The sequence below is a fragment of the Hibiscus syriacus genome, unplaced genomic scaffold (genome assembly GCF_006381635.1).
Source record: "Hibiscus syriacus cultivar Baekdansim isolate YM2019G1 unplaced genomic scaffold, ASM638163v2 tig00110812_pilon, whole genome shotgun sequence".
Lineage (NCBI taxonomy): Eukaryota > Viridiplantae > Streptophyta > Magnoliopsida > Malvales > Malvaceae > Hibiscus > Hibiscus syriacus.
In genome coordinates, this window is record NW_024062870.1 from 647,221 (window position 1) to 665,048 (window position 17,828).

Sequence of the window (17,828 nt, forward strand, 5' to 3'; positions counted from 1 at the left end):
TGTTGGTATGTATACATTATACGACACTCTAGACTTCGGTTTATGCCGAGAATCAACTAAACCTTAACACTGATACCATTAAATGTAACACCCCCAACCCGTACCCGACCCGAATACGAGTCTGAGATGTCACATTGTTTTTTAAAATAATATTCTTACCAAATAACAGAATATTTGAACTTATTTTAAGAAAATATGATAATATATTATTAAATAATGTTTGTTATAAAATTTTGAGGCAAAACGTATTTATGAACAGTAAAATACGGTGTGAACAGTACCGTGAACAGTAATGAACATTACCGTGAAATCAAATTTTTTCAGATTGCAAATGGGAATCGATTCCCTGCTACAGTACTTACGTAAAACGTACATAAAACTCGTAAAAATTTAAACGTTCATTACTATACATTTACATAAATACGTTCAAAACATTAGAAAAGTTGATCAGAGCGTTCGTACTAACAACTTATTACATTTCTTACATGCCAACATACTTTTTACAATCAAAATACATACTTTATCAGTTACTTCTGATCTTCTAGCAGTGTTGTTGTTCTTGCCACTCATATTTATGCTATTCTTGGTTTTTGGTACCTACGTGTAAATTACTTACACGCTAAGTCATAGACTTAGTGAGGCATAATTAAATATATAACAATGAATTCATGAAACATGCTCTCTTACCGTTCAATCGTAACATTATAACCTGCATGTATCCATTACACTACAACATATATGACTATGTCATGCATATATGAAATTTATTGTCTATGCAAGTTTCACTTCACTTTATCTTTGCTTTGCCCATTTACATTATTGAGAACAATAGGTAAATGAGTACACTGAGGTTGTGCACGAATACTGTCACCACATCTCGAATAAATTCCCACTAGGGGCACTGAATATTTGTCCCGAATGACCACTGTATATGTCCCGAAGGACCACTGTATATATCCCAAAGGACCATTATGTCCCGAATGACCACTGTATAACCCTCGACTCTTGGCATGCCAATTATACCTACAACTCTCATATTAAATAACATGGGCTTAAATATGAATACATTTCTCATTTTCATATCTTTTTCATCACTTTTCATATAAACACATATTTCACTTCACATGTACACATATGATCATTTCCATTATTTCACACACATGGATTGATTCTCTGACAATTGCATTCTTTCATATTATATCATATTAAAGTATAAATGAATTATGCAAGAAATCATTGTATTCAATATAGATATATGGATGCATGTATATGAATATGAAATCATGAATTCAACTATAAGAGATAAACTTATCATAAGTCTTATCTCCATACAATTCTATCTAGTATGTACACTCACCTTAGTCTTGCTTAATTTGACTCGATTCTAATCCTTCGATTGTTCTTACTTGTCACTTGTTCCGGAACTCGTTTAGGCTTGATATCTACATAAACATAATTTATGAGACAATTATCAAAAGTCTAAACCTTATAACTTGATACTAATAGCTTAAACGAATTTAATGAACCAAACTTCAATTTTCCTTTAGGGGGTATCGATACCCTCCCCATAGGGAATCGGTTCCCCTTGCATAATCTGTAAAAACCCAGAATTTACAGTTCAAACCCGAAAATCATCAACTCTTCACTAAATTTTTCTTATACAAAGTTCCTTTCATACCACCAAACTTAACTACAACCATTTTAACTAACTTCTATCATTTCAACACTTTAGAATCTCCCGTACTTCATTCAAATTCTTAAAGCTAAGAATTATACACAAATTTTCAACATGTTTTAAATCCAATTCTAACACTCCATATTCCTTAATTAACCTCTTGACAAGTTGAAAATCTTATTCAAACTTCAAAAACTCATCCATATCAAAATTTCATCTAAATACCAATTTTTCAAATCTATCTCTAAAACACATATCTTGTTGTTTTAATGCCATACAAGCTTTCCTTTAGCTTATATAACATCCAAACGATCAAAACCCTCTTTAAAATTCCAAAAATTAACCATAAAATCCAACTTACCTTGTAGCCAAAGCCACCGTGAAGAAGAGGAAAACAAGGAGAAGAAGAGAATGAGAACTCTGGAACAAATTTCGCCTTCCTTTCCTCTTCCACGTGGGTTAATATAAACCCATCCAAATTTTTAATTATTTTTCCTTGCAAATGACAATTATCTCCTTTTACTCTTCCTTTATTTGGTAATTAATCCTACACCAACATCTTTAAATTAATTCCTTCACTTTTCAATTTATTTAATTTGGTCATTGGATTTAAAAATCTTACACTTAAATCACTAACCCGATATTGAGGATGTTACATGGTTAATTTATAATTTTTTATATAAAATATTTAATATTTTAAGAATTTTAATTTTATATTATTAAAATATGTTCTTTAATTATTAAAAATATAAAAAATATATTATAAATTATATTATTTTACCCTTTTAAAATATAATAAATAATTATAAATATTTTATTATAAAATATTATTTTAATTATTTTAAAAATTAAAATTTATCGGGATGGGACAAAATTGGTTATAAAAAATGTTTTTGGATCGGAATCGAAATAGCAAAAAATCTGGTCTGACCCGCCCCGTTCCTATCCCTAGGTAAATCTCTCAACTTATTTTCTTTCATGCAAAAATGGGGACATCGACTGGTGTCTAGTGTCTCAAATTGCCATCCTTGATTCTTCAACCATTCACCAGAGCGCTAACATCACTAATCCATGCAGAAAAAAATGGTTAATATACAATTTAGGCTCTGACCTATATCTCATTATGTAATGTGGTTCTATAGGGTAAAAAGACTTCTTAGGCCCCTCTCACTTTTGAAAGTAATTAAAGCCAATTAATCATAGTTTGATCAGTTTTCATCAATTTATATAATTTTAATTGATATAATAATAAATTTAATCATCAATATTTATATATTGTTTTACTTTTATTCTAATTCTAAAAATTCAAAACATAATTTACACGATATGAAAATGTTGAGACTAATTTTATTGATTTTTTTTAAATGTAAGATCAAATTGACAAAAATTATAAATTTGTAATTGATCATCTAATATTATATCAGCCGGATTGCCGGCGTAACCTGCAAGGTAACCATTTGAATATATATATATATATAAAGAAGATTTGGCACATTGACTTATTATTGGCCAGAGCATTGAAGGTAGCTAATGGTTGGTTGGACTGAGGCTAGCCGTGTTGTAGAACGCTTCAAACCAGCACAGACTGGTGGGGGTGAGTAATTCATCCTCCCACGTTCTTAGTCTGACAAGCATTGTTCGGCAAGGAAAAACTAAACTATCACAAATGTGGTGCGCACGGCACTACTTCCTTCCTTTAAAGCCACCCCTTCTTGGGAATGCGACATTAAATCATACCTGAAGAAACAAAAACCAGCAGACTTTGCAGACATGGGCACAGCTAGAAACTGGTTCAACACAGTTCGAAAGAAGTTCATCAAATCATCCCACCAAAGAGATATCGTCATTCTTCACAGCGAAAACCTAAGCCGGCAGCCAATGATCAAAGAAGCTAGAGATTTCCCTACCTCAGCTCCATCAACATCATCATCTCAGACAACACATTTAACCAGAGAAGACATTGCAGCAATTAAAATCCAGTCAATTTTCAGGGGTCATCTTGTAACTATATTAACTTGCACTTCTTTCTCAAACATTTTCAACATGGTTAAAACTAACCTTTTCGTGTTCTGGTTTTGATAATTAAAATCTATAATGAACAGGCAAGACGAGCATATAGAGCATTGAGAAGCCTAGTTAAGCTGCAAGCAGTTGCCCGCGGGGCGTATGTAAGGAAACAAACACAAATAGCAATGAATTGCATGCATGCACTTGTGAGGTTACAAGTCAGGGTTCGTGCCCGCCAACTCCTCAACTAGTACAGTGACTGACAGCCGATGTGCCCAGACAGCGTCACCTTCATTTTCCACTAACCATGAACACCACTTGCGACAGGTTTAGGTCAAAACCTTTTATACCGTAAAAGTTTCCAATACAGCAATTTCTGTACTCTCGTCAAAAATGGTGAGCAATTTTAAACATTTCCAGTCGCAATCCGGGAATGTGACAATGATGAACGTCAGTTTTCAGATGATCCATTTTACAGTTTGCATAAATAGAAGAAATGAAAAGTCAAGTATTAGGGTTTCACATAAAAATGTAGGAACCAAGAGAGAGCAAACTGCTGAAAATCATTCATAATGCTATATAAAATACGATAAAATACGGAAAATAATACTTGTAGTTCACAGCATCCTCTTTACTATTGGAGTTAATGCTGTCCCCTCAACATAGATGAGAAAACACCGCTGGACGACTTGCTCATGTTGCGATCTTCCCCCTTATCTGCAATCTGCCACAATAGTAACATGCTTAGAAATGTTTGATGGGACAAAACAAAAGCATGCCATATGAATATCGTACCTCTTTATCTATTTGTTGAAGGATTTCTATAATTTCAGAGAAGTTAGGCCTTTGAGTTGGGTCCTGCTGCCAGCATCTCTCAAGCAATTCCCCTAGTCTTGGGTGTGTATTCTTTGGGATCGTAGGCCGTAGATTCTGAAAAGACCGTTAGATTGTTATAAACAAAATATCCTCAAAATTTTCTTATTTTTTGTATTTATACAAAAATAAAAGTACCTTTTGCACTACACCAACTGCTGCTTGTAGTGGAGTCAAGAGAGAATACGGGAGCTAGCAGTTGCAATGTAAGAATAAATCAGTCATAAAGATACAAAACCTCAAAGTATTGCACGTGTAGATGAAAGAAAGTTCGCCACAGACAAGTATCCACAACCTAAAACCAAAATTCTTCAACATAAAATAATGCCTTACTTCTCCTGTCAGTAGCTCCCAGAGTGCTATTCCAAAGCTAAAAACATCTGCCTTGTGATCATATGGTTTGTGCTCAATAACCTACATTAATTAAGATAGGGGAATGCAATATTAAATTAGAACCCCTTTCTTTTTTTTTAATAGGAATGGTAGGCCTCGTTAAAACCCCCTTCTTGATTAATGGATCACAATGTGCTCCTTAATCAGCGGAATGAGGAAAGAGTGCCTAAAAAACTTCATTAATAACCTCCAGTTACATAAGACTTAAAAACAACCACACAGACTCCTTTTACAACAAATCAAACCAAAGCGAAAAGATAACCTAAAACAACCAGAACAATGTATCTATCCAATACCATCCTTTGCTAGAGTATCAGCCTCAACATTGGCTGACCTAGCAACCCATCTAATAATACCATTCAAACCTCTAAACTTATCACCAATATCATTCACTAAATCAATGTAGACCAAGGGACATCGTTCTTTATTCTGGACCCAAACCACTGCTAATTTACTGTCAGATTCAACGATTAAACGTTCCTTAAAACGTTGTTGAATCGAAGTAAAATAGGATAAGCCCTTCTTAATTGCCATAAGCTCTATCAAGATAGGAGGACCTGGACCAGCAGCCTCTTCGAAAGAACCAACCACCGAACCATCCTCAACTCTAAGAATGCCTCCAACACCACTTTTCCTCCAGTCTACAGTCACTGCCGCATCCACATTCAACTTTATAAAGCCCTTTGGAGGATGTGACCAGGGCACAATTTTGATAATAGGAGAGCTTGAATAAGAGCAACTATCCCCAAGTGATGGATCACTAATGAGAGAGTCCTTAGGAATATAAACATCCTTGAAGTTAGCTAAGAACCAAGACGCCAACCTACTTCTTGCCATAAAAAAATAGATCAATCTGATCTAACCTCCCCCCATCGAACACAATGGCATTCCTCCACTTCCAAATTGACCATAGAACCACACTCGGAATGAAGGACCAAATTTTAGAATTAGGTACCAAATCCTCCCAAGCAAACAAAAAATTTTGAGCATTGGCTTGAAAAGCTGAACAAACTCCCCAGAAATTCAAAAATTTATTCCATAAAGACCACGCCACAACACAAGTAAAAAATAAATGTGTTGAGGACTCATCCGCCTTGTTACATAAAGGGCAAACACGTCAACAATAGCTGAAACTCCTCTCCTCTGTAACTCTAGTTTAACTGGCAATCTCTGAAGCACCACTTGCCACATAAATACCTCCACTTTCGGAGGCACCAAACCCCTCCAAACGTACTTCATCCAAAAAGAGTCTGTTGTACTTGCAGGACAACATGACTTTACACTCGAGTTGACATATATACTCCTTCCCCATTCCCTCTCCAGACTAACCCATCAAACAGTCATGTGAAAGAGTGATATTATGAATTAAAGCCATTAAATCAGAGAATTGATCCAGTTCCCAATCACTTAAATTCCTTCTAAATTGAACATGCCAAGACCAGCCTGCAAACCGAAACTCATTAAGCTTCCCATACTTGTTTACCGAAAGAACAAACATTCTCGGGAAAACCAGATTTAGAGGGGTATCATGCGCCCAACAATCATACCAAAATCTGATACTCCCTCCATCCCCCACTCTAACTTTAAACAAACTTCGGAACTTTGCTCCAAACTGATCCTGTTTGAAGTGATTATTGACCACCGATTTCCATATCCAAGAAGCATATGCAGGTAGTTCCTCGTTAAACATCAGAGAATTAGGGTCCAGATTATATTTATAGCAAATAACCTTCTTCCACACTGACTCCCTATCGTTTGCAAATCTCCACGACCATTTCCCTAGGAGTGCTCTATTCATATACCTAATATACAGAACACCAAGACCCCCACAGTCTTTCCAGCGCACACAATCGACCAATTAACCCAGTGAATTTTTTTTGCCTCCACCCCTCCTCCCCATAGAAATCTGGCCATGATGGAATTAAGCTTCGCAATCACCGAAGACGGTATCTTAAACAGAGACATGAAATATGTAGGCAAGGAGCTCAAAACTGCCTCAATAAAATCAACCTCCCTGCCATTAACAAAGTATTAGCCTTCCAACCTGCTAACCTCTTATAAAAATTTTGAACAACCGGATCCCACAACAATAGCGAATTCCTCTTAGCACCAAGAGGCAACCCCAAATATTCCGCAGGGAAATGTCCTGCTGAACATCCAACAGCATTAGCCCACTGAAGAACCTCTTCCTCATCAATATTTATCCCAAATAATTTGCTTAGACAGATTCAATTTCATGCCTGACATAACTTCGAAAACACGTAGGATCCTGTTAACATTAATTACCTGTGTCTTCGATGCACTGCAAAAAATAATCAGATCATCTGCGAATTGCAGATGAGATAGATTAACTGAAGCCTCGTCGCAACCAACAATCAGGCCACAAAACAGACCCGAAGATACTGCCTTACGGAGCAGCAGATTAAACAGTTCTCCAACAAAATTAAACAGCAATGGGGAAAGGGAACAACCCTGTCTAAGACCTTTAGCCATAGGAAATTCAGCAGTAGGAACATGGTTAACTAAAACTGATACCAAAGCAGTTGTAACACTTTCGAATCCAATTACACCACTTAGAACCAAACCCCATTTTATTCATGACTTTAAAGAGAATGTTCCAATCTAATGAATCATAAGCCTTCTTGAAGTCCACCTTAAAAACATAACCCTTCAATCCTTTCTTCCTCCACAAATCAATTCCTTCATTAGCAATAAAAGAGCAGTCCAGAATTTGTCTCCCAGTTATAAAAGCAAACTGTTACTCACTGATAATATCATTAATACAACATCTCAACCTTCTCGAAAGACAGTTAGAGAGGATCTTGTACATCCCACAGTGAAATAGGTCTGAACTCATCTAAACCCCCAATATTAGAGCCCTTGGGGATGAGAGTTATGAAAGAATGATTTATGCCATGTTCCCAATCCTTCCCCAAAAAGAAATTATGAAAAAACTTCATAATATAACCTTTTAAGTAAGACCAGAATTTTTTAAAAAATCCACATTCAACCCATCGGGCCCTGGAGCTTTATTACTATCACACGAGCTGATGATTTCCCAAATCTCATCTTCCGTAAACTCCTTTTCTAACATTAAATTCTGCTCCAGAGAAATACGAGAAAAATTCAACTCAAAATCCTCCACTACCAAAGTTGAAACACTGTTATAGGCTTTAAAGAAATGCTCTCTGACACTAGACTTGATAATGACAGGATCTTTGATAATTACACCATCAACATTAATAGCATTCAGAGAATTTATTCTCCTTCTAATTGAAGCGCATGTATGAAAAAATTTAGAATTTCGGTCTCCATCTTTAACCCACTTCTCTCTAGAATTTTGGCACCAAATTTGCTCCTCGATTCTGTATAGTTTCCAAAGATCATTTTCTTAACAACCTCAACTCTGACGCATTCTCAACAACATTGGATGACTGATTTTGATGCATCCTTATTTCTAACTGGTGAATTTTGTCTTCAAGAACAAAAATATCCATACGTGGGAACTGTTTCCTATCCCCAGACCAGCTTTTAATGGCATTCTTTGTATTCCTAAGTATACTCAAAATTCCAGCTCTTTTCTTGTCTTTTTTAAATTCCTTAAATGACTCCACAACCTTCTCCTCAAACCCATCCTCAGACATTAAATAATTGAACAGCCTAAAAGGTCGCTTTCCCCAATTTTCATCCCCACTCTCAATAAAAATTGCATTATGATCAAAGATAGATTTGGGCAGTAAAAACTGGTTGATCCCAGAGAATTCTGCTGAGAAAGTAGGCAAATCCCTATTACTACTCCAAGTAAAGTTTCCCCCAATAAGAGGTAAATCAATAAGTCCCGTTTGCTAGATAAACAGACTGAAGATTTCCATAGAGTTTCTATTGTGAGCCCTGCCTTCCTTCTCATCTTCTGATAAATATGCTTTAAAATCCCCTCCCACACAAAAAGGGATACTATACCCGTTTAAAAACAGTCCCAGTTCTTCAAAGAAACCAGCCTTCTCTTCCTCCACAGATGGACCCTAAAAGTTTATGAAACCACACCTAAAATTGTTGGATTTGAACTTCCCGAAAACAGCAATAAACCTCTTGTGAATATGATGATCTTCTACCACAAAGGAACTATCATCCCAGCAACTTAACAAACCACCAGAAGAACCTTCTGCTGGTGACTCAACGAACCTCTGCAACCTATTCAAACCACTTCTCCTTAAAAAAGATCTCGGTAAATTCTCGAGTTTTGTTTCTTGAAGAAATAGAAAAGTAGGATTTTTCTCCGAAACTAATTTTTGCACAGCTCTTTGCTTCTCTCTTCTACCCAACCCCCTAACGTTCCAAGACAAAATAATAAGCTTAGGCATGATACTCTAGATTAATAATGCCTAAACTCCAAGGAAAAACATACGAACTCAAGGATCCCCACTCAATCCTTTCTCCAACTCTATAATCTTCTGTAGAAAAGCTTCCTTCCCTTCTTTGAAAGATATTCCCAATAACTTGCTAATTTCCCATGTAGCCATAGCTTCCTCCACCAACAAAGGAAAAGTTGATGAAGATAATGTAGAGACACTAGCATGATCCATAGCATCCCTAATGAGGGATCTTTTAAATCTCCTGTTAATTCTCCTCGGCCTAGGACCATCATTGTCCCTTGCAGAAACCTCGGCTGCCTCGGCAACTTCAGAAAGACAGCCTCTAGAAATTAAATCCCTGCCCAGCTCATCATTTAACACCCCTCGGGAAACCTCCTTCCCGTCCTGCTCATTCTTCCAATCCTGCACATTATTATTCCAAATCTTTCTGCATTTCGACCTGCTATAAAATATCTTGACTTCTGATTAGTTTCCTAGCAACCGGAGCAGTCTTCATGGATAATGAGCTTGCAGAACCTGCTTGTGAAACAACTCTTGAATTTAACAACTTTAAACCAACAGCAGGCCCGTCTCCATCTTCGATACCCACTGGATCCTTGATTTTATCTGCTGAAAAGGTAAGACAACCCATTGAAATTGGACCATTATCTTGATCCGGACCACACAACCTAAATGTTCCTAGTCCTTTTTGAAGCCCAAACTCCCTGTCAACTATATCAAGCGCATAGGAATCTCCCCCCACACTCTTCCCACTATCCATCTCTACAGACAAGCCTCTCGACTTTTCATGCTGAGTGGAGATAACTCTCTCGGTTTCTGTACTTTTACTATGATGCGAGCCCTGAACCCAGTCCTGAACCCTTTTATGGGTTTTGACAACCCACGTGGCCTCCATGCTTCACCTGAACATCCTCTACGCTCCAATTGGAAGATCTCTCCGCCCATGGCTCCTCTAGAACATCATCTTCAACAAAATCCGACAACTCAGGAAAGAAAACATCACCACCTTCAAGCTTTATTTTGACCAGAAATTTCCTCCCATACGTTGTAATGGTAGTATGATCAGGAATGTCAAAAGGACTAAAGACCCTCAGGATCATTTGCGCCACTCTGCAGTCCACTTTTTGAGCAGTTTCATCTTTGATCTTTACTAGTTTACCCCACTTGGATACCAACCTAGTAAAGAAAGGAACCGACCAGTAGTTTAAAGGGACTCCTATCATGGAGATCGAGCAATAAGCTAAGGGAATGTTGTCCTCATCGAACACAGGCTCCAAACTATCAAACCAGAAAGACAGCTCTTCCCATATTCTTTCCATCGCTGACTTCATCTCATCCACAGATTGGAACACGACCAAGCAAGCATTCTTAGCAAAGCCCCCTTACAACCTTTACATTAAAGCCCTCATTCCTTAATGCTTTCTGCACAATTTGAATTTCATGAATCTCTTTGCAAATACCAGTAACGGACGATCTCAACCAAGCACTTTCCTCCACCGGAATAAACACATCCCTAGTGTTATTCATTTCCTTCGTATTTGAGAGATTCACCTCTTGCACAACCTCTGTCTCTTTATGTACCCCAACAACCGCATCTGAATAAGACCTTCCATCATGAAACCTATTCATCATCTCCGACTTCCTTACCCTTCCAGCTGATGAAGACAATCTTCCAACCTTTCGCCCTCTAATACCAACACTAGTTGCCCTCAACCCCCCCAGCAATCTGCCTCCTCAACCCAGAATGTTTCTTATATTTAGCTACAGTCACTGAAATTCTCCTCCCATCAATCAAGACGTTGTTCATCTTTTCCACTGCATTACACAGATCTTCCTTGCTTTCGAAATGGACAAACGCGAACGTATTAACCTTATACTTCGGTCTATTATTGAAAAGAGGAATGAACACCTTAATGACTTTACCATAACGACTAAAACGAATCCATAAATCACTGCGTCTCACTTGCCTACTAAGATTATCGACGAAAGCTTACCAAGTAACTCCTCCATGAACCTCTCTAAACTTATCGACAGCGAATTTGCTCTTGAAAGACTCACTCACTCTCTCTCTACCTTCTCTCATTTTCGAAATCCCTCGATTATTCCCTGATGACCACATTTCTGTTGTGTTTTTAAATTCTCTTGTTACGATTTATAGCTATATAAGAGAGAAAGAGATGGAAGAGGAAATTCGTGTTTGTGTCAATTAAGTGAAAAATCTACAGTACAAGGTGGTGAATCGGATGACAAAAAAGAGTGATATCATTTGGAAGATGATTATATATAATGGGGTAACATCACATGCAAAATGATTTTCTTAGTTCTGACACGGGAATTAGTCTGAACACCATAACATGTATTTTTGTGATCGTGAAGAAACATAAAATTGCCAAGTATATTACAAGATCATCGGAGTAGCTAAACTACTACCATGTAAAGAATACAAAGGAGAAACATAATGTCCAAGAAAGAAAAAAGCATACCTCAGGAGCCATCCAGCGGTATGTTCCAGTTTCAGCTGTCATTACTCCTGAATGAGCCTGCACTCTAGCAACTCCAAAATCGGCAACTTTAACAACCTATAAAGGATAGACCATAATTTTAAGACAAATATCATATGCTAATCTATCGTACAATTTACAGCATACTATAATCCCAGTCAAAATTCACAAGGGAAATAAAAAAAACGGTAGCTTTTAATAGAAAATTAATTAATCAGTGACTTGATTAACAGAAGTATCTTACTTGATTCTCATCCATCAAAAGATTTGCGGTTTTCAGGTCCCTGTGGATGATGTTGTTTTGATGCAAATAGTTCATTCCCTTGGAAACATCAAGGGCTACTTTGAGTAGAAATGGCAACTTAAAAACTCTCCTTTGCTTCTGCAGATAGTCATATAAGCTACCTCTGGCCATAAATTCTGATAAAGCACAAAAGTCACTATAAGAAACTATCTGTAAAACGAACAGAAAAATGTTTCTGTTTTTTTTTTTTTGATAAGTGGAGGCCTCGTTAAAACCCCCCTTCATGATTAAAGGAACACCAAGGTGCTCCCTTATCAGCAGGAGGAGGAAAAGAGTGCCTCAAAATTCATAATTAACAGAAAATTTACATAATGTTTAAAACAGCCAAGCCCCCTTACAAAGAACAACCCGAAACACTCAAACAAAACATCCTAAACTCAACAACAAAACTAACCAATATCAGCCTTAGCTAAGCTATCAGCCTCTATATTGGCTGTTCTATCAACCCATCTGATAAATGTTTCTGTTTTTAATAAAGCCACAGAGTTTATCATCACAGAATTAAAGGGATGAAAAGGCATACACATCCGAATATTTAAATTTTGGTTTACAGATGGGAATTCAGACACTAAATTAGTAATGGTAGGTTTTGCGTCCATCTCTCAGTTTGTACTCCAAAGCCAGAATTGTTCCCTTTAGCAACATAATTATAGATAATATCTGGTAAAGATGAAAAACAGCGACACTTAACAGCACCATTGTAGAAGCAGAAGTTTCAAAATTTTATGCTCTGAAGAAAAAAGTATAGCATAGTAAATCGTAGCTGGAAAACTTCAATAGATTATACCAGTCACAATGCAGGGGTTTGCAGCTCTTGTACATGCGCCTATGAATTGTACAATGTTCTTGTGCCGGATTTTCCTACAAACAGGAAAAAGAAGAAAAAAAAAAGTTAGAAATTCCACAGCATGTGAATCAGCCTTCAAGATAAGTACCAATAAGTCTCAGCCTCCTAAGAATCAATGCTATGATCAGAACATCAATGCTTTCAATAACTACAGAGGTTCTTAAACTCAACTATAATATGTGGGGACCATGAGGTATCTGAATGAGATCTGCCAATTTCTCTTTTAATACTTACACCCAAAATATACAAACCACACACACACACATATATATGGACACATGACATCATTTAGTTCAACCAGAGGCCACTAGGAAAATGCTGGAGTTCAGACTTCATTACAACCACCAATCAAACCAAAAATAGAGAAATATACAGTGCTTTGCAAGAGAAATGAAACAGCAACGTGGATGGGAAATAGATGATATGCAGGCAGCAAACAAAAAAATGGCCAGTTTCAGAGCTATGTACCTTCGAAACATTCTAACCCTCCTTTGAGAGTTAACTATCATATTCTCAAGAATAAGAAGGATCAATAGTTATGTCTTTTTAAGTACCGAACAACCAATATTCCCCAGCATAATATTCATTTGAAAATTCACCATAATATGTGGAACTTACAGCAGCTAATAATTCAGAAATATAGAGAGAGGTGGAGCAAATCAATAGAGCTAAAATTGGGCACTACAGTCAACCAGTTGCTATCCATACAAAGATGAGAACTGGCCTGGAAAATTTAGGTACAGATATGGGAAAAATGATTGAGCAATTTTTGCTCAAAATCTATGTGGTGCCAGGCAAGAATCCTACCTATAAGGTAAAAATGGAATCTCTGAACATCAGAAACAATCACTTGGTCTAGTATATCAAAAGATTCTGGTAACCCAGGGAAACAGCTGGTAATCCAAGAATCTGACTCTTATACACTGATGCACGCTAACCAATAATTCCAGAAAAAGTGAGATGATAGGGAAGGAAGGGAAAAGAAGAGCAATAATTGTAATAGCTTGGAGAGAGATGAGAGAATATGATAGTTTTTAAATAGAATTTATAGGGTTTTGGCTAGAATTTGTATTGTGAAACATCCAACTATAGAACAGATTGAGAATGCTTATAAGCGGAAGCAATCAGGTCACTTCAAAACAATTAGCATATACTGGCGCTCCAACAAACCTCATAATAAAAACTTCCTGAGAAAACTCTCTCAGCAATTCTCCCATAACCTGCACAGGCTTGAGGACTTTAATAGCCACTTCTTGACTATAATATGTGCCTCTGTATCTGAAGATGTTAAATGAGATGAGTTAGAATTTGTACTCTCCCTAAGTCAAAAGGAAAAAGAAGCATGATTGAAGCTGACAAACTTACAGATCACCATATGATCCAGATGCAATCTTGTTTTCAATTTTGAGCTTCCTGGAATCAATTTCCCATACATCAGTTCCATCACTCGGGATTTCAACACAATTGGGTAAGGAAAAGACCCCTTCATTGACAAGCCCATTCATAACAGATATTGAACTCTTTGTCGGATAAGATTGCTCCTGAAGCCAAATAGAAACCAATCAAATGGAAGCAAAAAAATAAGTAGGCCCTAGTAATCCATAATCAACATGATTGCTACCGTGGTTTTACAAGTCAACATCAAGTACAGGGAGTTGGATTGATCTACAGAAAAGCAGTGACTATGCATACTTTAGGAGGTCAAACACTATAAAGCTAAAAGTGGAAACCACAATTGACCTTTCACTTTCTGATAAGTTGTATTAAGCATATAACCATTTTATTTAAAAATAAGTGCCAAAGCTTCAATTTGGGTACACACAAAGAAATTCTATGCCAACAGAAAGGAAGATTATGAGCCATATTCATGAATCATCTGCAGCACTAATAGCACTGCAAGGCTTGATTCAACACTAATAGCGAAAGATGAATATAATTTCATTCATGAGCATCATAATAGAAGTAGTGGAATGAGCGTAACATGCAGGAAAAGGTACCTTAGACTTTAAAATTTCCTTCTCCAGTGCATCTTTGAGCCCCTCAGTTTCCTAAAAGATTAATGAGTAAATTATTTTTTTTCAGCCTTAGCAACAAGTATTTGATCAAATTATTAGTATGAACAAATATAAGAGAATACCTCAAAAGCCCAACCATCAACAACAAAAACATCCAAAGAATACCCATCAACAGTGGAAAAAGCATGAGCTTCCTGAATGTTCAATCCAATCTCCGCAAGTAAAGAAGTCAACTGTAAAATAATCATCAATATCTATCATTCGTTACAAGAGAAAGTTTCAACAAAAGCATACCAAATGGGATCTTCCTACAATAAGAACATAGTAAAATGCATACATAAATTTCAAATCAATCTGATGTCATATCATTCCTGTCAAGAGTATTATATAACCAGAGGTGTGAACTTTTATTGTAATTTGACTCTCAGGTCTCAGCATCAAAGAACTCATGAAATAAACCACACAGTTATTACCATTTCCTTTAAATTGATGCAGAGGCAGTAAATCAAGAGATGATAACTTCTGTTTCTACAGAAGCTAATGCAAACATTAAGAGCAGTTCCATGACATCCCTTTAAAAAAAATCAGTAAAACTTATCGTTTTCTTTTTATGTGAAAGTTGGTGATTACAATACCAATACTGCTGTACTAAATAAGCGATGAAACTACTGCATCTGTCAGGTTAAACGACAAAAAGAGGATGCCAGTATCTATCTGAAATTTATGAGAACACACAGTGACAGGCATCATCAAGACAGGAGAAGAGGAAGCATCAACTACCTGACTAAGGAGTTTTGGTCGGTCAACTGTTGAAAAGGTGATCTCATGCATAGGCCTACACAATTCCACCTTAGAGATTATTATTTATGTAAAATTATGCTATGCAACTATTAGCAAAAAGCAGTGGGTTTGTTAAAGGAAAATAGCTATGAGCTCAGCTCAAGGGTTGTAGTTTCAAAAGATAACCAGAAGAGAAAGAGCAAAGCCACTTTATAGTACGAGACTTAAAAAAGATAGTGCTCAATTCAAATCCTTACCGGAGGCATGATGTTGAATTCACAGCACTGTCTTTATCTTCAGTTGCTTGAATAGAAAAAGCTTCAAAATGAGGCGATGAACCAAAGGTAGGCGGTGGGTGGATACTGAAGAAAAACAGAAATGGACAGCAGGGATACCCAAAAAGAGAAGAGTGCAGTTAAGTTTGGGTCTATAAAGAATTAGGTGGAAGAGCCTAAAAAGAATCCATGGAAATATTAACTTTAACTACAAGAGCCTTACCCCAGTCTATTTGAATGATAAGCACTTTGTGCATCTTCTTTTACAGATGAATCAGAATGAACAGAGTCAACGGAAGGCGTGGTGGAGACAGGATAGACCTAGAAGATAACCAGAATCAAACAAATTTAATTTTAGCATTCATCAATAAATACTAATTGTCAAAGCTAAACTACATTCAATCTCCAGGATTTCAAGAAGGGTAATAGGGTATATCACAATCAAAGAGAAACATCAAATAGAGATCCCTTATTATGAAGTTATGACGAATAGAGGTGGCAGACATGCATAAATGTATACCTGTACTACACGAACTTCAAAAACAGGACGATTAGCAGGGTCCTCTGCCAGATGTAATAATCTTTTATGTGCAAGCACATCTTCTGCCCGCTCCACATTCACATCTAGTGCGTATCTATCAAGAGTAACAGAAATCTCAAAACATCATGACAGAACAACTGATAATTTAGTATAAGCTCAAGCATTAAACTTCTCATAAAAAGAAAAGGTACCAATAATTTCGAACTTCGTTAACTATGCTAATGTGGAAGGATAATGAAAAAGATGAAAGGAGACAAACAGAACTGTTTCTCTGATTTGATTTGAACTCTTTATTTCTCTTTCGCGTTCTGTTAACTACAAAATGAATTCTCTAGAAAAAAAGAAAAGAAAAGGATCACAGTAAGATTCATGAATCTTATATCTAATTTACCCTTCCAATCATCAGCAAAACAAGAAGCAAACAATCATTTTCAAAGGAAAGAGGTGCAGAATCGACCAAAAGCAGAGACCTAGGGTTAGACGCAATACCGAGCAGGGAGTCGATTGAAATGAAGCCAGAGCTGATCATCGAAGCCAGGCAGATTAGCTTCCTCGTAATTAGACTCCTGGATACGCTTAAGCACCTCGTTGAAAACGTCAAGCTTTTGCCTGTGATGTCGAGGATTCACATGGGCCAACGAGTCCACAGCTCTACTACCGCAGCTCTCAGTGTCCTCTTCAATCGCCATTGGAGAGTGTCGCAACCACCACTACCACTAACCAAAACAGATTCACAGGAAAAAATGGAGGACTCGAGAATTCATTAAATAAATTAGAAAAACGAAATTGAAAAAGAAACGGGCTAAGCTTATTGTTTATATTTGATCCACTTGAGAAAAATGGGGAGAGGGACAACCGAACAAGACAATGGAGAGAGAAGAAACGATATGACACAAAAGCTCCAACAATCAAATATAAATGGTTCAATTTTGCTACCAATCCTCGTATTCATATATTTCAAATTTAATCCTCTGTTTTTAATCTTATAGTGTCATTTATTTCTATTTTATAATTCATGTTCGATATTAATAATTACTATAATATTATTTTTAAGATTTAAAAAATATTTTTAAATAAAATATACAATATCATTATTACTTACTACAATTGTTTCTAGAAAAAAATCACATAATATAATATAATTTAATTCCTCTTATTGTTGATATAAATTAAATTTTAGTTATTAAACAAATAATAAAGAAATTTTTAAAATGGAGAAGTTAAATTTTAAACATACAAAGTAC

The 17,828-nt window shown here is 36.4% G+C and overlaps 2 protein-coding genes across 4 annotated transcripts; one reads left to right on the plus strand and one right to left on the minus strand.

Annotated features, from left to right (window-relative positions):
- Positions 1 to 3,339: 3,339 nt before the first annotated feature.
- LOC120141602 (protein IQ-DOMAIN 1) lies at positions 3,340 to 4,145 on the plus strand. The gene is made up of 2 exons (XM_039156417.1): positions 3,340 to 3,676; positions 3,778 to 4,145. Exons 1-2 carry the CDS (start codon positions 3,446 to 3,448, stop codon positions 3,931 to 3,933), a joined length of 387 nt encoding a protein of 128 aa, XP_039012348.1. The 5' UTR covers positions 3,340 to 3,445; the 3' UTR covers positions 3,934 to 4,145.
- On the minus strand, positions 4,128 to 17,442 carry LOC120141596 (serine/threonine-protein kinase STY17-like). Of its 3 annotated transcripts, none has more exons than XM_039156412.1 (16): positions 17,074 to 17,442; positions 16,564 to 16,678; positions 16,267 to 16,364; positions 16,026 to 16,130; positions 15,769 to 15,823; positions 15,111 to 15,221; positions 14,971 to 15,021; positions 14,339 to 14,514; positions 14,144 to 14,251; positions 12,914 to 12,987; positions 12,067 to 12,242; positions 11,805 to 11,900; positions 4,889 to 4,969; positions 4,694 to 4,747; positions 4,478 to 4,612; positions 4,128 to 4,399 (listed from the first exon to the last, which is right to left on the minus strand). In XM_039156412.1, exons 1-16 carry the CDS (start codon positions 17,271 to 17,273, stop codon positions 4,376 to 4,378), a joined length of 1,659 nt encoding a protein of 552 aa, XP_039012343.1. In that variant the 5' UTR covers positions 17,274 to 17,442; the 3' UTR covers positions 4,128 to 4,375. The 3 variants fall into 3 exon arrangements, with proteins under 3 accessions (XP_039012343.1, XP_039012342.1, XP_039012344.1); XM_039156411.1 differs by having other exon boundaries at positions 4,128 to 4,406; positions 17,074 to 17,441; XM_039156413.1 differs by having other exon boundaries at positions 4,128 to 4,406; positions 17,055 to 17,259.
- Positions 17,443 to 17,828: the final 386 nt, after the last annotated feature.